The sequence below is a fragment of the Mchenga conophoros genome, linkage group LG11, assembly GCF_057382185.1.
Source record: "Mchenga conophoros isolate Kocher_MC1m ecotype Shallow Benthic linkage group LG11, M_conophoros_male_GT1.1, whole genome shotgun sequence".
Taxonomy (NCBI): Eukaryota; Metazoa; Chordata; class Actinopteri; order Cichliformes; family Cichlidae; genus Mchenga; species Mchenga conophoros.
This window is the reverse complement of record NC_140536.1, coordinates 24,227,144-24,252,006: the sequence shown is the minus strand read 5'-3', so window position 1 is coordinate 24,252,006 and position 24,863 is coordinate 24,227,144. Positions and strand designations below refer to the sequence as shown.

At 42.4% G+C, this 24,863-nt stretch overlaps 2 protein-coding genes across 4 annotated transcripts in view; one reads left to right on the top strand and one right to left on the bottom strand.

The window, feature by feature from the left end:
* The window catches only part of g6fl (g6f-like), a 30,562-nt gene that overhangs the window by 5,206 nt on the left and 493 nt on the right, over positions 1–24,863 (bottom strand). The window contains exons 1-6 of one of the 2 annotated variants that reach the window (XM_085291667.1): positions 6,932–7,103; positions 5,726–6,058; positions 4,060–4,326; positions 3,717–3,752; positions 3,084–3,416; positions 472–747 (exon numbers count right to left, since the gene is read on the bottom strand). In XM_085291667.1, the coding sequence (XP_085147793.1) occupies positions 472–747; positions 3,084–3,416; positions 3,717–3,752; positions 4,060–4,326; positions 5,726–6,058; positions 6,932–7,004 (1,318 nt within the window). In that variant the 5' untranslated portion in view covers positions 7,005–7,103. Of the gene's footprint in view, positions 1–471; positions 748–3,083; positions 3,417–3,716; positions 3,753–4,059; positions 4,327–5,725; positions 6,059–6,931; positions 7,104–24,863 lie in introns of those variants that run through there. The other variant, XM_085291668.1, reaches the window with a different exon arrangement.
* LOC146564134 (nectin-2) overlaps positions 9,448–24,863 on the top strand; it is an 86,377-nt gene continuing 70,961 nt past the window's right edge. Inside the window, exon 1 of one of the 2 annotated variants that reach the window (XM_085291669.1) lies at positions 9,448–10,211. In XM_085291669.1, coding sequence (XP_085147795.1) covers positions 10,124–10,211 — 88 coding nt within the window. In that variant the 5' untranslated portion in view covers positions 9,448–10,123. The remainder of the gene's footprint in view (positions 10,212–24,863) is intronic. The other variant, XM_085291670.1, reaches the window with a different exon arrangement.

Genomic DNA, 24,863 nt, shown 5'->3' with positions numbered 1-24,863 from the left:
ACAATAAGCTTGAATTATTTAGTTTTTGTGGGAAGAGATGTCCTAAGGTCTTGTCTTCTTATACTCAGATAGCTGGGTGAGTTTGATGAGAAAAAAAAAATAGCCTATATGGCTTTATATTTTCTAGAATAAAATGCAGAGTAGAATATTATCCAATGCATTAAGTTATTCAGCTGGATATTATCACAAAGACTTTTTGTACGGAAGCTTTGACCTGTGACCTCTTTAGCTACATTAAGAAAGCATAACATATGGTATCTGTCATGAGCTTTCGTCTCTGTAAACCCAAGGCTCTCTGGCAGACGAGCTGACCTGGGGTTGGCTTGAATACGCCATAGAACGCTTCGTGCAGCAGATATCCGGGAAGCATCCACATTCATGGTTAATTATTCCCAAGCAGACAGGAAGTCTGCCAGGACTGTTGTGTGTTATATAATAGTGATCCTAAAGAAAATCAGAAAACACACCAACCTTTGGACAAATTCTGCACAACCTTTGGAGACACTGTGATAGCTTGTGTTGCCTGAATGGCCTGCCCATTTTTCAGGTGGAGAACGCAGGTGTAGTTTCCTGCTATGTCAGAGGTGATGGGCAAGGGCAGACTGGTGGTGATGCTGCCAAGGCTGCTGCTTGACATCTTTAGCTTTCGACTCGCGTTGTGATGCTTCCACTCGACTTTTCGGACCTCGGACCGCTCCGAGTAGAGGCAGATCAACTCCATCTTTGAGGAATATTTCTTGATTTTAACTGTGGAGGTGATGCAGAGTGATAAGCGGATGAGTGGAGGGCAGCACGGGAAGAGAACGAGACCAAAGAAATAAAGGGAAGCCAGTAGGAATGATGAGTTACAGAAAAGGCAGTTGCGGGGGGGAACAAGGTGTGTTAAAGGGTAGTGTGTGAATATAGAAAAGGGCAAGGACAGATAGAGAGTAATGAGGTAAAGGGATATGAAAAACAAAGAACAATTCAGAGAAGGGTCAAAATAATATATATTCATTAACTTGATTTGCTGCTAATGCATCGCTTGACTGTGACTGATGTTTAGTGTCTCATCAAAGTGGAATGAGAATCCATCTGGGTGTAATCAAGCTCCACAGACCCCATCCACACACACATAAAAAACACACACATTTCACTCTTGATTAGCGTGATCAGTGTGGGCAACCTACAGCCTTGGTGGGAGGGCAGCAGGTATAATCATGCATAATGATACTTATAATGAGGTGGGGTAAAAATATGTGCATCACATGATTAGTGCATTGGTGGTGCATGGTTGGATGTGTGTGTGTATGGGATGCAGATGTGTAAAGCAGGGTGACAGCGACAGTGACTGATCGGCCGGTCATGTCTGGACAACTGTGATGGATGCCAAGGGGACTGTGATTAGTAAAACCCTCCAAGGCCACCATGACAGGGCATGGTGTATGCGTGCATATTAGCTTTGGTGAATGTGGGTGATAATGTGTGCTTCTGCAAAGTGTGAAAACTCCTCAAGGCACACTCATAAAAATCAACAAGCACTCTGCTTGATTTTTTTTCCTCCTTTAAATTTATGAATTGAGCAAATGTTCTTTTTCATGTGTGTAAAGTCAGTGTATTCCTTTAATAATGTAATTTATCAGTGGCTGCAGGAAATTTTCTCTTCCTTTATTCTGCAGTCAGAGTGCATCGTCTGTAGGAACACTGAACTGGGTTAGAGAAAAAGTCGGTGTCTTGCTCAAGGACAATTCAGCAGGAGAAATGACACCTTGACACGGGCCTCCTGGAAGGAAGTCTCTTTTCACTACAGCACTCTTTGAGCCTGCACTGACTTTGCAACTAAGCTGCACATAGTTTAGTTTCACAATTTATATGGTTTTTATTCTATGGTAAGTTCAACACCATTGTCCAGTGTCATTGTGAAATGTATTAGCAGAGGAACAAAAGAGGCATTTATATTAGTTTAGTATAAAGACTTTAAGCAAAGTTTGTTTGTTTTTTCCAGTGAAAAAATATCTAAGGTTTGCCAAACAGCCTTAAACATACTCGGACTTATTGTGCAGCAAGCAAAGACGCTGCAATGAGGCTGATTTTATTAACATATTTTAGACTGATCTACGTTGTTAGAATGGGCTTAACCTCACAGTCTAATGCAAACTAGACAGTTCTCAAAAAAAGAGGACCAACTTATTTTGACCCTAAAAAGTTTTCCTCCCACATCCAGGGTAACTTAGAACTACGACAAAGATAAAAAACAATGACATTAACTAAAAAAAATGGCAGCTAAAATTGTGGCGTAAAAAAGAAGGAGGTTGATTGTCTGGAAAAACTGTAGCTACTTTTTGTGTATTGCTATATTTTGAATTTTTCTGTAACAATATCCTGGTAAATGTGAAATTTTCAAGCCGAAAAAAGATTTGTGTTAATCATCAGTTAGATACTAAGCCAAACAAAGCAAGTTATTTTGATCTATGACGTCACCCCGAGCACAAAAGTGAATAAGCATGTTTCATTTAATGTCAAAGTACTGCTTTAAAAGTGTACAGAAAATGAAAAAACATAATAATAAAAACAGAATAAGTAGGTGGAGAAATATAACAAATGGAGATGCCACCAGCGATTACATGGAAGGTCACTGAATGAATTGATGAGTATGAAAATGATGAGTGAGTCATATGTTATGGCCTTTGCAGGATTTCAGCTCAACACAAAAACATATGGCATACTTTATGATGAAAAGACCAAATAAAACCCATCCATCCACCCATGCATACCTACATATATATACACACACATACATACATCAACTGTTTACAAAGCTTGTAGTAATATATTTTGAAGGCAGCGCTTAAATTCGTCCAGCAAATTTAAAAGTCTAAAATCTCTCTAGAATCTGTGTCAAGGAGAATAAAGACAATTTGTCTTTCCATGTATCTCTTTTATCACAGATGCTTGCATAACAGCATCCTTTATGTCATTCTAACACATGTTACACTAAAACCAACAGTCCTAATCTCCAGTGACCCACTGGAGCTGCTCCTATTGTTTTATTCCTTCCAGTCCACCTCTTTCTACTGCCTCCTCCCTCTGACCCCGATCTGTACCTTTCAGCACGCTGAGCGACGTCCTCTGGCTGAAAACGTTGTCATTGAGCAAGACTTCACAGACGTAGAGGCCACCATCTTTCAAGTCAGGAGTAAGCAGAAAGGAAAAGCTCCCAGCCTCTGGGTTGTAGGGTAGACCAGCCATCTGTAGTTTCTCGTTTTGATTAGTCATTAGAGTACCCCTCCAACGGTCGTAATTGAACACCTTCTTCGTATTATTTTGATTTCTGGTGTCTGGAGGAACCCAGTTCACCCGCACATAGTCCCCCACAACACCAGGACAGGTTAAGAGGAAGGATGTGTGAGCCTGAATGGCAGTGGAGATCAGAGGACCTGCAGGAAAGGGTGGAGGAGGACAGATATGGAGACATTACTGTCCAAGAAGACACGTGGATGGGGAATTCAGACTTAAAAAGTGGATGCATGAAGAGTGGGGTAGAGAAACTATAAACAGAATAGCAAGAAAGTGGGAAAATGGAGATACAGTAGGGGAAAAAATTCCTTCAACAATAGGGATTACATTCTTATATGCTGAGAGTCACTTCTTCAGCTCTGCTCTTGCATTCTGCTCTGCCTGATTACCAAGCTGCTGACACAGGACTTTCAGACTGCTTGTGTTACAGAGTTACTTACCATGTGTTATACTGGTGAATGAGGACACTTTGTCAGCTGTGGGGATGGGGTTGGGTGGGGGGCAAAAAGCAAATAATGAATAATACATAAATGTAGCAACTATAATATTCACAGGAGGACTAGCTGGATTTTAGTGCAGATCTACACTCTGCTTTTGAGTCTTGAAACTGGTCTATAAAAGTAAATACTTTGAAGAACTGTAGCTACAAGACTTCTAAATAAATAATGCTGTTGCTGGAGTTTCTGGCATTGATGCCCACTTGCACCATCAATAAAAGCAACAACAAATGCATTCTAGCTCGTAATGCTTCTGCACGGCTTCTCTTCTTCCAGTCAGCCTTACCAGAAACTGTTACATCCACATTGAAAGCAAAGAGACGGCTGCTGCTGTTACCCCGGGGGTAAACCATACAGACATAAGCACCATCATCGTTGTTCAGAACTTGTGGTAGTTTGGCCACAGTGTTGGTCTTTGACTTTTTTTCGCTCTTCAGTGTAATATCACCAGGTCCTGCCCAGGTGACCTTTGTGAAGGCAAAGTCAGGAGTGACGCTGGCAATCAGCCGCAGGGTGCTGTACTGAGGAATGGGTACATCGGGGACGACGCTGACTGGAGATGAGACAGGAAAGAGTTAATTTGTGCAAATGCACTTAATTCTCCAGCCATTTAAACAAACATTCATTGTGGCAGGCAAAAACAGCCTTTTATTGCTGTATCTGGATGATGTGAGGCTCATTTCGATTGCAAGTAAATTATTTATCTGCTGTGTAACTATCAACATAAATCTAGTGGGTTTTAAAGTCCAGTGTTTCCCTCTGGAATGCAGTGGATTAAAGGTTCAAATAAAACAGTGTAAAGCGAGCTGCATATATAGGTGCACTACTTGACTTAAGAAGATGTGCCAGATGTTACGAAATAAAAGTGTGGTTGCAGAAAAGATCATTTCCTACATATACTGTTTGCTGTCATTTATAAATCAAGCAAATAATATTCTTTTAGTTATGCAGCATTGTGAAGAAGAACTGTGTATAAAAAAGACATAGAGAGATTTAAAAGAAAAGGAAAGGACAGCATGGAGGAGCCGAAACGCAGAAAAATCAAAAACAACTAAGTTAAAGTCTCCCTACACTAAAAGATTTAGTTGGTATTTCTTCTCCTGGTTGTGGGACTCTACAGAATGATGGATGTTCAGAGACACATGAAAGCTCTTCAAGTGGAAAGTTTCTCTGAGTGTACCTAAAATGTATTCTTAAAGATGAGTACCCAGAAGACTGATCTGGGACAGACATCACAACTACTTTGAAAGTCAGTGGTCCAATAGGTAAAATACACTGTTGAAGCCCGGACTCACAAACACTGAGAACAGACTTTTTCAGTGGCAGCTTGTGTCCTGTAGTAACATTTGGAAATTCATCTATCTGTTTTCTTAACTGCTTATCTGCTAGGTGTGGTGGGCTCGAGCCCTCGTCATGGTCTGACAGACCACATTTTTCCTTCCCACTGTCACTCACTAACTGTTTGCTCATGAGGGTCATCTGATTGTGTTATTGTAGGGTCTTTACCTACAATGTAAATTTCCTTGTGGTGACTTGGAGAAATGGTGCTATATAAACAGAACTGAACTGAATTTGGAGGGGGGGAAGGTAAACACAAGGAGAACCCTCACATCCACACCTACAGTTGATTTAGAAGCACCACGAAGATGGAGTACCTGAGAAAACCCCATCCAAACTTCATGTAATCAAGCAGGAGGTTTCAACCTACAGCTTTCTTGCTGTGCTAACCATTGCACTGCCATGCAGCCATGCTGAGAATTCTTGAAAACCGCATTACAAAAATTATTATTTAATGACGAGTGTGTTTAGATCTCACAAATTACCTGGTGGGGAACTTTAATCATTTATAGATCTGTATAAACACATATGCATACTTTATATATCTGAAAATCTTTGATGACATGTTAGTAGGAGTATCTTTCAAATGCACAATAACGTCTTGTTATTCCTACCTGTAAGGATGACTAAAAGGATAATCTCCTCCTTAAGTATCTTCTCTTGTTGTCGTATCAAGCATGAGTAGAAACCAATGTCTGCTGCTTCAGGCTTTAAAGACAGTGAGAAAACCCCACTGTCTTTAAAGTTAGAGTCAGTCAGTTGCATGGATGGCTTCAAGGCACTTCCAGAGATCCTTTCATTTGTACTGGCTAACATGATCAATTTCCACTCATTTGTACAAAATAGCTTCACCTTCCAGTTAATGGTCACAGGCCCTCTCACACTTGTGTCATTGCAGATCAAAGTGGTAAGCATTCCTTCTCTGACCACCACAACATCGTTCCAATCTGAAGGAGAATAGACACGTTTGCCATTATAAAAGATTAATTCCTGAAGCTGAAATGCATTGAAAATATAGTCTTGCTTTACTGCTCGAGTTTTTTTAATCTTGTGCGCAAAGGACAGGATTATGTTTTTCAACTCAAGAAATGACTCTACACATGGCCATATGTAGAGTAAAAGCAACTATTACAGTTAATCCTCATCCCTATTTATGAGTAAAAATGATTTAGATGAGTTTAGCTGAGGCTATTATGAGGCTTCTGTTGTTAGAGTCAGTCATACATAATGGTTATCTTTCAAAGTCTTTTTAGCACAGAATTCCTCTCTTTGTTTCCCCAGACGGTACAGTATTTCCTTGTAGTGCTGCTGTGGATGGATAGTAACAAAAAGAACTTTGCACTAAAAAGACTACGGGAGATAACAACTCGATTTATGTAAAACAGACAACTAAAGCTTCACATTTGCTTCAAATGAATTTAAAATGCATTTCAGAAAAACAAATACTGTGGATTTTTCCATCTTATGATAACTGTGGGCATATCGGTGCTGCATAGGATTAAATAGCAAGGTAAACTGGACCAGGTGGCAAAAACGGCAAACAGCAAAAGGAGAGAAGAAAGCTTTTTTCCTTCTTCTTAACTTGGTAAAAGATACAGTAGGTATAGTTTTTTTTTTTTTTAAATTGACCCTCTGGGACAACAAAACAAGCCTCGCTAGGTGTGACTCATCATCGTAATTTACATTCAGAGCTGTGAATTCATTAAAGTTTGCACTACAAAAGCTGTAATTGCTGGGAAATGAAGGCAGTGTTTTCAGCATGAATAGTTTCAAGTACAGTTAAAAAATCGCTTCCAAAAATCACAGAAATCGGTTCGTACCTGTGATGCCGATGCGACAAGAATATACCACAGAGAAGGAAGCAAGAATAAAGGTGAGAAAACCAGCCTCCATCACAGATTTAAAGAAAAGAAAAACCACTCTCACTGCACCAGTTGTCTCTGTCTTTGACACTGTGACCTTTCTTACTCTTCTTCGGAACAGCAAGAAGTATTTTTCTGCATCCTCCAATATTATTGGTTTGCCTGAGTGGCATCTTAACAACTTTGCTGCACATCTTTGAGCCGAACAGGATATGGAGCAACCAGAATGGACATAATCAGCAGGAAAAGACTGTTATTATTCCAGTCATGTATGTGTGCATGGAGCTGATAAAATACATACACGGGCATTACCATAATGTTGGTGTATGATGTTTTACAACACTTCCGAGCTGAACTTCAGGGCAATTAGTAACAGAACTTCTGACCCCAACGCCGAGTTTGACAAAAGGAACGAGCATGTACTCATGTGCGTATCACAATGTGTGTGTGAAACTGAGAAAACGATAAGAATAACAGAAAGTGAGGGATTGAGGGAGATGAAAAAGCGAGAAATAAAGAGCTTGGGTTGGTGTGGGTGCACTGCAACCCCTAGGCTACATGTCTTTACATCCCATAAATGTCTTTAATTAAGCTAAAGGTATTATCAGCTCCTCTGAGCACTATTACAGATTTTTCCATAATTACCATTGGGTGAATGGGGGCGGTGAAGAGAGATAGTGAAAGAGAGAGAGAGAGGGAGAGAAAGTAGATATGTATTGTGGGTGTCTAATGACGGGGAAAGAGAGAAAAAAAATTAAGAGCAGCACGAGGGGGAGAAATGTGGAAGGAGAGGTGCTCAGACAGAATAAAAAAACCCGGGAAGAGAAGAAGTGTGAGAGAGTGTTGCAAGGGAACAGAGACAGTGTGACTTCAAAGAAGCCTGTGGCTGCTGACAAAGAACGTGGTGCTGATCCTGTGGCCCCTCCTCTATGGGTAAATAATCACCATAAGCCTTGGCTCTGTCTAATGAAGCCACTGCCAATGAGCTAATATCTGTTAACTATGGGCTTCATTATCACTGCCACAGACCCCTGGAGAGCATGAGGATGGAGGACGGGATGAATAGCAGAGAGGAGTGAAGGACGAGTGGACAAAGAAAACTGAATGACATGGGAAGAGGGAGAGAGGAAGGGAAGGAAGGAAGGAAGGAAGGAAGGAAGGAAGGAAGGAAGGAAGGAAGGAAGGAAGGAAGGAAGGAGAAATTAGGAAGGGGAGGAAAGTGAAGTTTAAATGAAGGGAAGGTGTAAGGGTATGAGATGGTGAGAAAAAAGGAGTTGAGGTACTGTGTAAAGAAAGTGGGTAGTGGCTGTTAAGTGGAAGGTGTGAAGGTCGATTTGGTACGGGTATGAAAAATGGATGAGTGTGGGAAGGAAAAGGAATGAAACCCTCCATTTGGTGGCGACTTTCTTTAAAGCTCCTATTCTCCCATGAATGCATAAGATTTAGCAGCAGCAGTGCAGGTATGGGTGGTCTTCGCTCACTTCCCATGACTGTGCTGGTCTTCTAACACTGTGCTACAGAGCCAGGAGGCAGAATTAATTCCTTTTTAGGAAAAGAAGTCTAAAAGAAAGATATACTTTACAGCTGTTTTTTCAGGTGTGCACACCATTGCTTGACCTCTGATCACTATCAGCGTCTTCAGAATTTGCATCTCAGTAATAGTCTGGAAATAAGAAGCTTGAGGGGAACTGAGAAAAGGAAGAGAACGGCAGGAAGAAGGCAACATGGTTTAAACTGTGGGACTTACGGAGATGTAATTACATTGGCTGTAAAACACTTGGGTATAGGGATTAGACCTAAACCAGATAATGCCATTGCTATGCTAGTGTGCACCCTGCTTCAGAGGAAAATAGGGCAAAATGAATTGGAAGTTATTCCGTAGAAGAAAAAAATCTCATCAACAATGAGTGTGCTGGAGTCTGCAAATAGATACATGAGAAGCTGTTTCCTTGTGATTTGATTTTTGTGGCTGCCACTGGTTTCGTATTTTGTCGTTCATTAATGAATGCTTATTGATTTTGGCATCTGCTGTTCTGGGGTTTATATGAGCTAATGTCACGTCTGTGCGCGGAAGCAGACAGCAGAGGGCGTAAGCATCATCTGCTTTATTTCATCATGACTCGGAGGAATTGTGTAAGCTAACTTTATGTTGTTGTTGTTGTTTTGTTTTCTGGCGTGTTTTTTTAAAATATAGTTTTAGGTTGTAAGTCACTTTTCTGTTGCAACAATTAGTAGTCTACACAAATTGCTGGTGAGATTATTTTACTTGGCAGCGCCCTAAAATTGGAAGTGGGTCGTGAAAACCGTATCATCCTGATGCTTTTGAAGGAATAAATCTCCCCCTCAAAGTGAAGCACATAAATTTTGTGACTCTGTTCTTTACGCACCAGCTCCACTGCGCATCTGCCCGTCAAAGAAGAGAGATCACTCCTCTGGTGTCTTTCCTCCCATTTTCTTCTTTGGTACAGTTCATCATCGGGGGTCTGTGAACAGCGGGTGCTGTGTGGTGAACAGATTGGAAAGCTCCATGAGGCAAATCTGTGATATTGGGCTGTACAAATAAATTCGCCTTGACTTAAAACCTGCTGCGTAGTTTGGATGGTATCTAGGTGCAGGTTGTATTCCAGGGAAAAATTCTTTCAGCAATTTCAACAAGTTGTTCTCTGAGCCCCCCCGCCTGCCATTGCTAATCTTAATTGTTTTTTTCGGAGGGGGGTGGAAAGGATAAGGACTGTGACGCCTGATGACATCACCTCAGTCACACACGCAGTTCGAGAGCCGCGCGCTCACACGCAGGAAATAGTTGTTGGAGCAGAGAGAGAGAGAGAGAGAGAGAAAGAGAAAGAAAGCAGCAGTTCTTCACATCCTGAACACCGGCGGAGAGGAACTATTCACCTGTGCGCTGCCAGGACGAATTCACAAGGATTTCCATTCATTTTTAGCCCATTTTGCTTTAAAGACGAACGAGGGACACTTCAAACAAGAATCTCTGTCGGACTCTTGACCTGTCCTGTAACCAAACAAGTTCTGATTCTTTGAGTGAGATTTTACTCCGAAATTGACCTTTATTTGAAGTTTTTTTTTCTTCTCAAAGCCCTATTTATTTCGGCGATCCTTCGTTCCTGGGGTTTTAGCGGACCGTAATCAACCATGGCGAGACATGACTCCCGAATCTGGCCTGAATGCACAAAAATGATAGGACTGCTCTGCTTGGTTTCGTCGATACTTCTACAGCACGGTAAGAAAAGATCACTTATAACAAGTCAGTGGTGTCCAGCTCATTGCCGACACCGGCTTGTTTTCCGTCTTCTTCTTCTCCGAGCTTGAATAATTTAGGAGAAGACCAATTTAAACCTGACTACCACCTGTCAGGGCGGTGACGGGCGAAGAAAATCCAGCAGGTGATTTCCTTGCTTTCTGTACAGGCGACGCTTTAACTCTTCGCTTTAACTCGTCGGATTTTCTCTGAGTTTTGACTATACTAACGCCCAGTGCGGTGGTCAGAGAGATAACTCTTTATTTTAATTATTTCTCTCAGAGGTTTTGATCGTAAACCAGGCCCATCGGTCTTTGACCCGAGTTTCGGTCGGTGACTCAACGCCATGTTTAGTTTCCCTAAGGTGTGGCTCTGTGGAGCAAGGTGTTGAGGCGAGGTGCCTTCTGCGCTTCATTGGTGACTTCCCCTCTTTAAACCTAGGCGCTGTTTCAGTCTATCCTTCGTACTCCTTTTCCCACCTTAAAGCCCATTTCATCCCCACAGCCCCCTCCCTGCTCCTTTTCATTCCTGTATCCACGCATTGACGAAAACTGGTCTGGTAACAGCTCTTAATGTACACTGAAACTGACAGAGGGGGCAAGAACTGGATGGCCCGCTCTGGCTAATATCTAGATGGAACTTGCGCATGATTTTCTTTCAGTGTACCGCTTGGATTTTTTAAAAATGTAATCTGGCGTCTATTACTTTAAGCAAAGTGACTGGCCACGCCTGCTCGCGTTAATAATTCAGCTGTTTTCCAGTCTGCTTGAGCTCAGGTAGCGTACAGGTACCGCGACCGTAGGGCTCCCCAAAAATATTCCTGGTATGCACTTAACCTATTAGCATATGAATATGTTGCAGGAAACCAGTTCAACATTCTCGCTGCCTTTCCTCACTAGACCGGGTATTTTGTTGTTCTTTTTTCCTGTAATTGGGGCAGGAATGTAGGACTAGATCTAAAGTCCTGGCACAGCTACAGTATACATTTTCAATAGTGAGCGGGTTGTGGTGTTTTTTAATTGCAGTATTTGAGTTATTCATGCAGTGGACCTTTTTTGTCCGATTTCATTTTACAGAACATGAAGTGCTCTTAGTGGAGGGAGAAAAGTGGAGAAAACAAAACAAAAGGCTTTACATATTTATGAGTGAGGACAAAAGCAAGGCATTCCCTGTGCAGGCACCAACGTGGCTTTTTCTTTTCATTTTTAGTATTTTTTTTTCGCTTTTTTTTTTTCAAAAGGGACTTCTGTCTGATTTCCTTTTGGTTAATATGCTATGGGGAACTGAAACTTTTTACTGGTCTCCTTTTGCATTTTTTTACCTTCACTTTTCCCTCTAGAGGTTTGACAGCAACCACTTACCTCCACTTCTCCAGCTTCAATCTGGGAGCGAAAGAAGTTCATTAGTTTTCTGCAAAGTTTTCAATTTAACATGGCCCAGCTTTAATGTAAAAACCTATCCAATTCAATATTGAATTGGATAGGTTTTTAATTATGTTGGCTTCTGTAATGTTTCTGAGTTCAGCAGACAAGTGGCCTGCCAGTTTAAGCTCTGAAATTGAACTATAATACCAACCCCGACCCCCAAGATCACCACGAACCATGGATGTGGGTCAGAAAGGCTTTGGCCCATTACCAAGGAGATGTTTTTATTGGAAGAACGGTGGGCTTACGTGAGGGGGAGTGTTTTTTTTGTTGTTTTTTTTTTAAGTGGGGGAGTATGAGGCTGTGGGAGTATTGTCTTTATGGCTGAGTAAGCTGCGTGTTTGCAGGGGGCGGCTGGCTGGGCGCCCGAGAACCCGGTGGGCATGCAGGGTCAGGGCTGGGGGAAGAGACTCTGTCCTTCTCCGCTCACAAATAAGCCATTGTTGTTGTGTTTTTAATCTTTTGTATACCTGAAAGCATTCAGAAAAGTATGCAAAGCCATTCTTGACGACTCTCCTCAGATTCAAGCAAAAACAGGTGGCTTTTCAGCGGCCCGCTGCTTTTGTGCGTTGGATTGATGTGGCTGAGTTTCTGGATTGGCTGGAAAACGCAACAGGCAGCAACTGATTAAGACAGGCGACGCCCTGGCTACCCTCTTTCCCACCGTCATTTGAAATCTCTCCCCCTCCCTCCCTCCCACCAAGCATGCGCTCCCTCCCCCACCGCTGCTGTCCACTACATACAGAGGCCTTGTTCTTGTCTCCGTCTGTTTTTTTTCTGCTGTCTTTTATTCTTTCCTGTCCAGAGCTTTTGTGTGGGTGATGGTAGTGATTGGGTTATTCAGATGGCCTCCCTCGCTCCCCCCACCTCTCTTCGAACTCAAGGCCGTGCTGTTTATGACAGGAACAACATGCAGCCAGACAGGACAATAAACCACATGACCTTACCATAGCCTGTCATGACTGTAGGATTTCAGAGCTGTATTCTTTTTACAGCTACAATCACACCAGCTAATATGATTATGCTGTAGAATATCAAAGTACTGAAAAAACCACAGCATTTTCACAATCATTAACTGCCCACCCTGTTCAGTCACACACAGACACACACACACAGATGTACTTAGCGTGGATACTGATTGACTCGAATGTACTGATCTTTCTTTTGGCAGTCCTCGGTGTGCAATAGTTCAGACTATTAGGTCTAACAGTTCCCCTCCACATGGTGTGAAACAGTGTATTCCTGCCAAGTCTGGTACAATTCATCATCACAACAGAGGAAGAGCACTAGACTCTGTCTATTAAGAGGAATGTAATTGATGGATCATGAGAGGAGGTTTTTTTTCTTTTCTTTTCTATGCTAATAAAGGGGAAGAAAAAAGTAAGTCCTTAGTATCTCATTAGTCTCAGTGGAGCGAGGAGTTTTCAGTCTGGCTTTAGTTTTTTGTGTTAATGGCTGTTGAGGTTTGGTCCTATCATTATGTAAATGAGCTGTCCTCACCCTTTTGCACCAGCACCGTAAATGTCAGAAGGATTTTGAAAAGGTCAGGTGTGTGCTTCTGTACGTGTGAAAGAAAATCTCGTCCCGACTGTGATATGTGCTGGTAAAAACACACACACTTGCATGCACACACATACTCGCTGAGGGTTCCTGTTTAAATGACACATCAATAACGTCTTCCTCTCGCTTATGGTCGCCATTAAAGGTTTGTTGATTCAGACATAAAAGTGTTCTTGAATTTATGGCTTAATGGAGACATGAGAGTGATGCCAATTCATTGTATTTCCCTTTATACGTGGGCAGTGTTTGGCAAATGTGTCCCAATTAATTTCGAATAACAAAATTGTGAAATGATTGAAGCTTTGGCATTTCACCAGATGAGCCTAATGATTTAGACAGCTTTTTAATACTACTTGTTATTTATTTATTTATTTATTTTTTCCAGGTGCAGGACTTGGTAATATTTAATGGTCGCTCAGAAATGAAGCACCACTTATCCCACTATAAAATTGTGACAAATGTGAAGCTTTTTAACTGACGTATTGAAAACATTTTAGCACAAGGCACTTTTCATTTTAAAACCAATATGGTAGCTAAATTGATTAAATTGTTGCTCCTTGACATTTTACCGGATTTTAGGTATACAGCTATTTTGATAAATCAGGTTTTAGTGAGATTACTTTGCTCCATAGAGTTTTCATTACCAGTGACCACAGACACAAAAGATCCATCAAGTTTATTGTTGACTTGGCAAATATTATTAGACTGGATGGATGGAGCGGAGCAGAGGGGGTCGATGCGCGCCAGCCGCTGCATCTTGTTGCGTTTTAGGCCACATAGTATACCACAGAGGCAGGCACAGATACGTGTGCACATTTAGCTGGTGATGCATGGGCGATGTAACCTGAGGCTGCACTGTAAGTCAGATGACATTCCAATAATAGGGCGGAGGCAACACATCACAGAATGACACTGCATGTGTGTATTACTGTTTGTTTCAGGAAGGCAAGTGTTATCCTCATCAGCAACCCTGTTATCTTCTACAGACATCAGATGTGAGGAGTTCCTTTTTTTCCCCAACTCCATGCTCATTTAATTGACTGCCTTAAACGAGGCTTATCCTGCAACTTGTAATAATGATAGTGGGTTTCCTGTGACAAGAGAGCCAAAGCCAGCAGCTCTGCGTCTGAAGTCCCTCCCTGCTCTCTTCCGTTGACTTGTACATGCTGGGTGGATGGAGGTCACACTGGGAGTCCCCAGCCAGCATGTTTGTGTTTGGCTCTGAGAGTTGCCAGACGGCTGAAGTCAGTCCCATCTGATCCAAAGGAAAATGAGCAGAAATCCTTCTTTTGGAAGGAATGCCAAACATTATTAATATGCATGGTGCAGCTAAGGGGTTTCTAAAAACACAACTGTGCTGGGGTCGATGATATTCTTGGCGCAGGTGTTGGGTTTAACTCCTATCTACATCAAATCTGCGTGCATGTGCACACGCACCGATTAAGGTTCGACGCAAGATACCGTTCCATAATGTACCCTACCCACCCACATGCTTCTACATAATGGAGACTTTTAAGACTGTAGCATTTGCTGAAGTTGCATGCCAGGAGCTTATCTTGTATACAGTGGGATTTTTTTTTTTTTTTGTTTTTTTTTCCAGTCACACACAGATTTCCACACCATTAGTCAAGATACCTTCTGCCAAATCTGCATTTTCCTATCTGCGTTTTCCTGACAAACCCCAGATGGAATTTAGGGAGATGCAGGTCAAACCCATTCCAGCTCAGCCGACGTAGAGAATGAGCGGTAATTCCAATTGAAGATCCATTGAAAGGCAGCCAAACTCTTTAAAATGAAATCCTCTTAATTAACTAGGCTTGGGAGATGGGTGTCTCTGTGACCCTGCTGTAGAAAAAATCACAGAGGATGAGCAGCGGAGGCAGAGCGGTGAGTGGGGGGGTTGAGGTTGTCAACATTTTCAAATTCCACACCGCAGCGTCTTGGCAGAGGTGCTGGAGGAGGATTGCAGAAAACTGTGTGAGGGAGTGAACCAGGGAGGCCAGGAATTATCAGCTCATTTGTAATTTAGTCGCACCTCCCTCCCCTCTTCTTCTCTCTCACGCTCTCAAAGCATTAGGCACGTATTTAATAACTAAAGAGTCTTCATTGCAGACAGTAAAGGACTACCTCCACTAACCTTTCTCTTTTTATTATTGTTTCCTGGCCTGTAACCTCCCTCTGTCATCCTTCTCCTCTTTCTTCTGTCTTTGTCACATCCTTTTTATTTCTGAAACCATCCCCATAGTGCACTCAGCAGATCTCTGTGCAGCTAAGCACCGAGGCCCTTGACTGCGTCCTCCTCACAGTGTCCCTATATACTTGTGCGCACGCACACACACTCTCCTGCTCATTAGCAGTCACCTTAATGTGTCTAAATGGAGTTTGTGAGGTGGAAGGTGGTTTGCGTTATCGATCTGGTATTGAATGGTTGATGGTGCAGTGCCCTTATGTGATATTGAAAACATTTAGGGCTTGCACTGTCGACACGGCCGTACCTTGAAACATCTCTCCCTTTGTTCCTCAGCTAATCCCTCCGCGTGTCCTCTCTGCCCCCAGTTTGCGAAATGTCGAGCCGGTTTTGTTGGCAGTACTGCCCGCGTGTCCCCCTTCACAGATTTCCCCAGCTCCAGCAGCACGCGTTACAAGCGTGCTGCATTTAGTTCCTTTTGTTACCTGTCTGCACACCGCTTTTAATACACACAAACGCAGACGTGTTGCGTCCTCATCACATCTGACTTTGACAAGGTCATGTCCAATTCACAGAAGGAAATAGAATTTGTTGCGACAGGGTCTTGTCAAGGCTCTGGTAGCCGGGCACAGAGTCGTGCTCCTCAAAAACCGTGTGTGCACACCGACTGCTTTCAATTCAGTCAGCTTTCCCTCGTGATCCTGCTAGTCTTATCAGAGCAACACAGTAAAAATTACACGGCATAATGTGAAAATGTAGTATTCTCGCACAGATTGGATCTCGGAAGTATGAGATAAGAAAACTGATTTCGCTATTGCAGAGACGATGCACAAACAGGTTTTATTTTACTTATTTCACTGAAAGCGTGCTCTTGTGTTTCGCAAGGCGAGCGGTCGTTTCCACAGTCCTGCGGTTCGATCTCGTCGCTGATATCTACTGTTTCACTTATTGGTTTAAAAATCTACAGCCACGCTACGCTGATAAACGAGCAGCAGTCTCGTCATTAGTCCCCAGAGCCTTGAAACGGCAGCTTTTAAATCCTCCCCTGAAGCAAACATCACATTAAGGTCAAATGGAGGCAGCAGGTTTATTCAGTTATCAACCCAGTGTTTTGTCAACAGGGTGTGCCAGGGTTTGCTTGTTTGTCGCTCCTTAGGGAGAGCAGGTCTTCCTTCATTGAAGTGATTTGTCTCATTCATCTGCTAAACTGATTGCCTGCTCTCTAATCGGCCACTTGCCCCCCCTCCTGTCACATTTGTGCCTTTACTTCCACTCCTCCATCTTGACTCATTCTTCCCCTGCTCTTTCTGCCTTCTTTGTTCACGTCCTCTCCTAATGCACCAACTTCCTCCTTTCTGTAATTTGGCCCGCATAATTGATCCATCTGCTCAGCAAACTGCTGTGCCTTACTGTATCTCTTTTTTTTCCTCTTCTCTCATCCTGTTTTTTGTTCTCCTCCACTTTGTTTCTTAGTCATTAATCCCCCCTTTTCCTTCTGTAATTGGAATGTCTGTTACTTTCCTCTATCCTCTTAGGCTTTCTATCTTTCTCTTTCTCTTCTGTAGCTCTCATGCCGTCTCTGTCCCACCGTCCAATTCCCCAGTTGTCTCTTCCACCTATGTCAGGCCTGGAGTTTCTGCTTAAGCCTATCCAAACTGCCTTTGCTACTTTCCTCCTTCTTACTCTCATTTGCTCCTCGTGTCTCTCGCTCTACTTTCTTCTCATACTTCCTTAACAACCCCAACCCTCCCTACAGACATTTGTATTGCAGGCATCTGTACCTTCCTTCCCCTCCTAACGAGTGCTTCTCCTCTCTCTCTCGTTCTTTCTTTTTTCCTTCTTGCACACATCAATCATCCGTTCTCTCTCATGCACTCCTCTCCTCCTTTCTCCTCTAATGGCGACAACACCACCTCCTCAACCCTAGTGGGCATTGTTTTTGAAGGTTAAGTTGCTGTGACACTTTTTACAGTGCGCTGCCCCACCTCATCTCACCCATCCTCTTATTATCTCACCCTCCTTTCCCTTGCCCAGCCTGCAGAACAACAATCAGCACCACGTCCTCGCGCGACCACAAACACACACGCAGAGCACGAAAACAGTGCGTGCTTCGTACACACACGAGTGCTGAGGGATGTTGGGCTGATTTGATGGTTGAATCACTTGATTACTGTACAGAGGACAGAAAAGGAGAACTGACACAACAAAGTCAACGGAGCGAGAGCTGAGAATGAAGCGAGTTGGTGAGACGGCGAAATGGAAACAGATGCAGGATTTTATTTCATTTCAGCAGAACTAACCTGTCGTGCAATGCTAGGATCAGGATGACGGTGTCCACTCCCCTGCTGCTAGATGCTGTCACACACTCGTCTCCCCCACAGGCGGTGACTAGGCTGGTAATATAGCTTGACTCATCTAACAAGAATCTCACACTGAGGCTGAAATGGGATTACGTCTCAAGAGTTAATTCCCAGAGGGAAAAAAAAAAGTAATACTGTCCGAAACTTCAGCAGAAAATTTGCTTTTTTTTTTCTTCTTCTGAAACTTTGTGCGATTTTTTTTATTTTTTTATTTTTTATTTTTGTGTGTGTGGGAGAAGCGAAACACTCTGAATATTTTAAAATAAAAAACAATCCGGTTCATTTGTTTTCCCCAGTACATCTTGCTGCTTATTTACCGTGAACGCTTTCATTTTATTCACACATTTAAAACTTTTTACTAAAAAGGACTAAGATGTGCTGAACCTTCGCGGCATTGAAATGGAAATGTAGCATAAAAGGATCCACACAGTGACCGTGGCGTGTGACGTCGTTGGTCTTGAACTTTTCTTTGTCATGACAGCACCCCCCTACCCCCGCTTCCACTGTTGCCACTCCTGCTACCATTACCGCTGTTAAGCTCTTATTAATTACTTCTAGATGCGTGATAGGGCGTTAAAGAGAGAAGATGCCATAAAAGAGCAGCAGATCTCTGCATAAATGTAAACACAGACATAGTAGGAGGATTAACTGCCAGCAATGGCAGAGCAATGGGATTTCTTCACCACTTTAGCTAAGCTACTACCTACTAGATATGCAAGTCAAGATTGTGGCAAAACACAATTTTGGATACCTGTTTATCTATTTTAAAAAAGCTTTTGGTGTTGCTACGTGACGCATTTGTGCAAATATAGAAAGAAAGGGCTTCATAATGTGTGCAAGTAATGACACGATACTGTGTGCAGCTGTGGGGGTTAATGCTGGTGTGGTGAAAGTTGTAATGTTTAAAGATTTTTCAGGTAAAGTGAAAATGCACCACAGTTTATTTCATAGGATCTCGTCAGTTTCATGCCTGTGATAAAAATACGTTTGATTTTTTTCACACACTTTTCACGCAGCTACTTTAAATTGTGAATGAGGTGCTTTTCAAGACCGATGTTTTATTGGTCTCTCGTTAGTAATTTTGTTGTCATTTTCCTAAACGAAATATTGTTGGGTTTGGACTGTTGATGAGGCAAAACAGGTTATGAAGATGTCACCATATTATTTTTCCCATTATGTTTGGACATTTTAAAAAATCTAGGAAAATGATCACTGGACAAAAATCTGTGTCTGTAATTAACAATAGATAAATATAGTGAAGAACTCAGTGTTGTCGGAGCAGTATATTCACATGCGTGTTTCCTGCTTTCAAATAATGGAAACATCTTGGGTCAGGAGTCTTGTTTGACAACATTTTAAGTGCTTCTTAAGCGTGCGTTTGCACAAAAACAGTTCAACATTGAACCCCGGGATGATGGTTTTTAGTCCAGGCAGTCGGCTGGCTGATGCTAGACAAAGTGATGCACTCGGTGTTACTGCAAACAGAGACAGCATTGTTCTTAGCCAAGCTTAGAGACCCTCCTCCTCCTTCCTTTCAGCCTCCATTCCTTCTAATCCAGGTGAACTGAGGGAGATCATTGAAAAGGCCATCCATTGTCCCCCTTCCCCTTCTCTTCGCTTTCTCCCTCCACACCACACCTGTATCAATGGACAGAGCTGCTTTTCAGTAGTGGCCCTAGAGGGAAAGTGGCTCTGTAACAAGAGATGATTGCATAGTTTCTCTTGAAATGGAAGCTGACGGCGGGGCTTTTTTGTTGTGTGGATGGAGCACTGTGGTGCCTTTTAACAAGTTTTCTTTGTACGTAAGGTGTTGGTGCGCTTTTCATACAGAAAGTCGGATGTTTGCTATGTGCAAACACATGTTTGTGCCATCCATGTATCATGCACTTGCTTGTTACTTGGCCACTTGCTGCTTTGGCTTTCTGTCTTGGCCTCTTTAGGAAGAGCTGGATAGGGGTGGGGAGGCGGTATCTTCTCTTCTTGTCACCGTGGTCCTCTGGGTGTGTGCTTGCTCCCTCAGGATGCTGGAAGCCATCTCCTGAATCGTCTTCCTTTTTAGAAGCTTTTAAAGGAAACACTTTCTCCGTTTATTTCTGTCCTTTTTTTCCCCTTCTCGCTTCTTCCCAGTTTGCTCTTCTTGCAACAAGCTTGCGGCTGATTTGTGCACCAGTGATTCATGAATTTTTTTTTTTTTTTTTTCCTCTGGCACAGCAGAGTCATGCGGTGTACGTGTGTGTGCGTGTGTGCGTGTGAGGAGGGTGTGCTGGGTCTGAGCAACAGAAGAAGACTGAATGCTGGGGGGGAAAGGTAGAGAAGGATTGTGCTGTGATGCCAGCCGCGATTAGAGCAGTAGCACTCGCCATTTAAGCACACATTTAAATAGACACAGCCTCGGGAAGATGGGGGGGCGAGGTGAGGAAAGGTTCCTCTGCTTGTGTAAACTAACACAAGTGTTCGCAATTGTTCTTGTTTTTTAATAGGAGACCCTCAGGCTCCTCCTACTAACTTTCTCTTGTTCTTTTGTTTGTCTCCTTTTCCTCCACAGTCTCCTTCTCCAGTGAATTCCTTTCTTTTTACACAGAATTGCTTTATCTGGGATGGATTATTAATGTCCTCCATTGATGTTTTTCCTCTGTGCCTCCCTCCGCTCTCGCCCGTCTTCGCATTCTTTTCCGTGACTCCATCTTGTGTGTCCGCTGATTTGGCTGTCGTCCCTGTGTCAGTCAGTCCCCCCCCCTCCTCCTTCCAGTTTATCTCTCCTCCTCATTCCTTCCTGATGACTTTGTCCTCTCTCCCTTCCTCATCACCTCAGTCAATTGTGTTTGCTTCCTGCCTCCTTACAGTTTCCTCACTCCTCTTCATTTTACAGCTGTTCGCTATCTAACCCCCCCTCCCGCATGTCTCCTTTCCTTTACATTCTCTAAACCTAACTTGGCCTGCTTGCCTCTACTTTGACTGTCCTACTTTGATTTCCTCAGCTCTTCCCCCAGCTCCTCCTCCCTCTCTGTTGTTTATTTACATAGATGGAGGTAGGGCTGGCAGGATGGATTGATGGATGACGAGAGGCCATGGGTGAGAGGATCCTCTGGGTTTGATGGACGCTCTTGTCACTCAGGATAATACTTACAGAATTGGCTGGTTCGTTATTGTAAAAGTCCTTCCATGGAAGACTTGGCATCTATATTAAGACAACCTGGGCTGCTCATCCTGGTATCCGTTCAGTATCAGTAGATCTAACATGATTACAATATTGTGGACTTAAGGGCCTCACCAGCTAAAAGTAAACCATTTTTTAAGACTCATATTAGCAGTTTTGAACATCTCCACTGACAAAGGCTCTCAGCTGCACTGTGCGTCTGCCCTTTTAAAAAGCTCATCCCTTGTAGATGACATAATTATGCAGTGTCAACTTGTGACAAGCTGAGCCATTAGAAGAATTAATATGTGCAGCGTAGGAGGGAGTCTGTCCACGGTCTTCTAATGCTCACAGCCACTCAGTCCCCTCTACTCATCTTGAAACCATCAGTGTAGAGGCAGTTATCTCAGGAGCCATCTTTTTGGCCCAGTATCTGGTTTTAAGACTCATAGTGGACTCATAACACAGTATTACATTAATATGTCACGAATAATAAATGCACTGTAGTTTTAAATTCTGACTCTGGGGTTAATTGGTCTTAAAATAATACCTTATTGACTGTGATATGATAGTCGTGCCAGACTGATTGTATTGAATGTTAGACTTGATTTCTGTGGGACAGGGATTGATTTTAATGTCATATAATGGTTGGATTACATACAAGTGTTTGTTTTTTTTGTTTTTTTTGTTAGTATTGCTCACTATGTTATATATTATCTCTTTAATTATGATATTATCTCTTTAATTTTTCATCATTTCTGAGGATTTTTATTGGGGGAAAAATGAAGACGCTCTTCATAAACCGCTATGAACACAAAGCTTTTATTTCATTGTTTTCTGCACCGTTACTGTACATGAGGTTGCAGTTACAATGGAGAGACTGGAGTTGAAATCCAGCTGTGTGGCTGCCTGTTGTTTCACAGTTTATAACAGGTTAGCACAGTAAGACTTGTAGCCTGAAATATTACATCCGTGATATAAAGGTGATAAACAGTCAAAGTGAACTTTAACTTAAGGTATTGTTTTTTTTTCTTTCTTTTTTTCTATTTCTAGTAAAAAGACACACCATGAACAGATGGCAGGCTGTAAAATTTTTCTTTCTTCTAATTTGATGAGCTTAAAAACATTTTTTTTTTTTTTGAACTGTATGAGTGCAAGTGCACAACTTCAGGCACCGTTCTACTTAAAGTTCTACTTAAAGTCTGTGAACTTAATTAGCTCATTAGCCTGTGGCTACACAACACGTAACATATGCGGATCGTTTGCAGAGCAGATGCTGCAACACTATGCTCCCGCTATAATCAATAAAACGGGCTACTCTGGTCTACTTTTATGTTCTCAGAGCACCCAATCTTCCTGTGTGTGTGTGTGTGTGTGTGTGTGTCCAGTCCTTTTACACAGAAATGGGTCATAAAGCACTGATTTCTTTATTTCTTTGCTAAATGAAATTGTCGCTATACATTAAGCGACTTTAGCGTCTGCGTTTGTTATCCCCTATATCATCTCCTGTAGTCTGTTAAAAAGATTTTCTGCAAAGATTTTGGATCCAAAATCCTGAAAATGCAACACGATCTGAAAGTTTTTTAATTTTTAAAAAAAATTTTTAACCTATGAGTCACACAGCCTTACGCTGAACAAGCACTGCAGGTGTAGCGAGTACAAAAAATAAGAATAAAACAAAACCTACTGTGGCACACCCTGACACAAACAGTCCACACATCCTGTGGGTTCATGTAGCCAAAGCATTAGCCTTTAAGTGACTCATTAGGGAGGAGCTAATGATAATTCCAGAGCATGATAAATTTTCTTGACTCTTCAAACCGTTTGTTAACACTCAACGACCATGGCCTCCTCTGAGCTGACTGATCTGAAAATGAAGCTGGTTGATGCTTTCAAAGCAGGGGAAGGCTATAAAAAGATATCAAAACACTTCTAGCTTTCCACCTTCTGAAATGTCATTATTAAATGGCAGTAAAAGGGAATGGTGAATGGCTAAGAACAATTTCAGATAAAATTGCGCTCCGGCTGGGCTAAAAGGCAGAGGAAAATCCTCCGAATGACTTCAAAGGAGCTGTAGGACGACTTGGCTGACGCAGCAGTGGCGGGTGCACAGTTACACTGAGCAGCACAAACAGGTTCTACGTGAAGAGTCATTATAAGGAAACCTTACCTGCAACCTCATCCCAAAAGTCACCATCCAAACTTTGCAAAGCAACATCTGGAAAAGCCAGATTCAGTTTGGGAACAATTGCTGTTGACAGGTAAAGTTAAAACTAAGCCTTAGGGGCACAATCACAAAACCTTTTCATACAGCAGGATTAGTGTTTAGATTTTTCTGTTTATTTTCAACAAATAAAGACAGAGTACGTGTTTATCTGGAATGTCCTGATAAAATGATTTGGAGGACAAATGCAAAACATTTTCTATTTTCAACATAAGAATGGTGGAGATTTGCTGATATTTCATTCTTTGATTAGTGTGTCCTGATTGTTAACGGAGCTTAATCTGTAGATGAAATGGTAATTATTAGTTGCAGCATTGGAATTGTTCTTACAGTGAAAATATGAGCACTGCAAAGTTAAATCACAATAATGCTGACAGGAGCTTGCATGCTGAAAACTGTAAATGTCCTCTTCGAGTAAAAGGGTGCTTAGAGGAAAAATTGAAGGAATTGATCAGTGTAGCAAAAAAAAAAAAAAATCAGTAGATTGCTTAACAGTTGGCAAAAAAACCCATCCGTGCCAAGACTGTAATGGTAGAAGCGACAGGACAAATGGGGCTGCAGAGATCATGCGAAAGCGGATGAGCAAGGGGAAGAGATGAGTGCAGGCCATGCTGTTGGAGGTAAATGTATGTTGGCAGTAGCTAAAGGGAGGGAAAGAGTGAGAGCACAATGGTGAGCGAAAGAGAGGAGCCTGTTACTGAACCATCAGTGGCGGTAATGAGACACAGGTGCAGCGCATGGAACCATATCCCTTAACAGCGAGGAGGATGGGAAGGCTGCGTGTAAGTCAAGGATACTGTAGAGCTGCAAGACGGAAGACTCAATGCAGCATTTCACTTTGATGGAACATTATTACTTATTAGCATGCGCATCCCCCACAGGAGTATGCGAACAATCGCCCGAAAACAGTAGACACCCCGGGGACGTGTCGTTACTCAGGGCGCCCAGGCTTCTTCTGACTCTCCGTTCATTTGCATCTATTTTTAAGCGCCTAGTTAAAAAATTATAAGTGCAAGAAATTAAAAACAAGCATGACATGCAGCCGCCACATAGAATTAATTCTGGGTCTTTGTTTGTAGTTCATCGAATCTGATCATTTCATTTAGACTTGGGTTTTCAAACATATGCTAATGAATGGGAAGCCAGGAAAAGCCAGAGCTTTGCAACACTGCAACTGATTTCAGCACTTGATTGTTAATGAACTTATATTTGGGTTTGCATGCTAAAAACAGAAAACGTTGGATTAGCTGGAAAAGCTGCTTTGAAAATTGGTTTGCAGAGAGGATGCAATGAGAAATGGGGGCTGCGGGGAGAATGTAAGGTGACAGATTGAGATAAGAGAGGAGTGGTGGAAGGGGAAAGAAGGGCACAAGCTGCAAAGGAAAAGGTGTTAAGAAAGTGTCAGGGGTATTGAATCAGAGGGGTGCTTGTGAGGATGCGAGCGGCAGAAACGCACTCCCTGCTCCAGGCAAGGTGGGATGGCTACTGTTGCTTCTGTGCTTGGTTTTCTTTTGCAACTTAAAGATCAGTCTAAGGCACAAACCAGTTAGACATGGAAAGGAAAGCAAAGGAGGATGTTCTGCAGTAAACAAATGTGTGCGGGCGTGCACGATCTAGAGAGAGGGGAAGTGAGAATAAGAGCAGGTGCAGTCTGCAATTTCATGTGGATGCATAGTTTGTTTGAATGGTAGACCTAAGAGGGGGTAAGAGAATGGCCTTTGTATTCAGCCAGTACTGAGTGA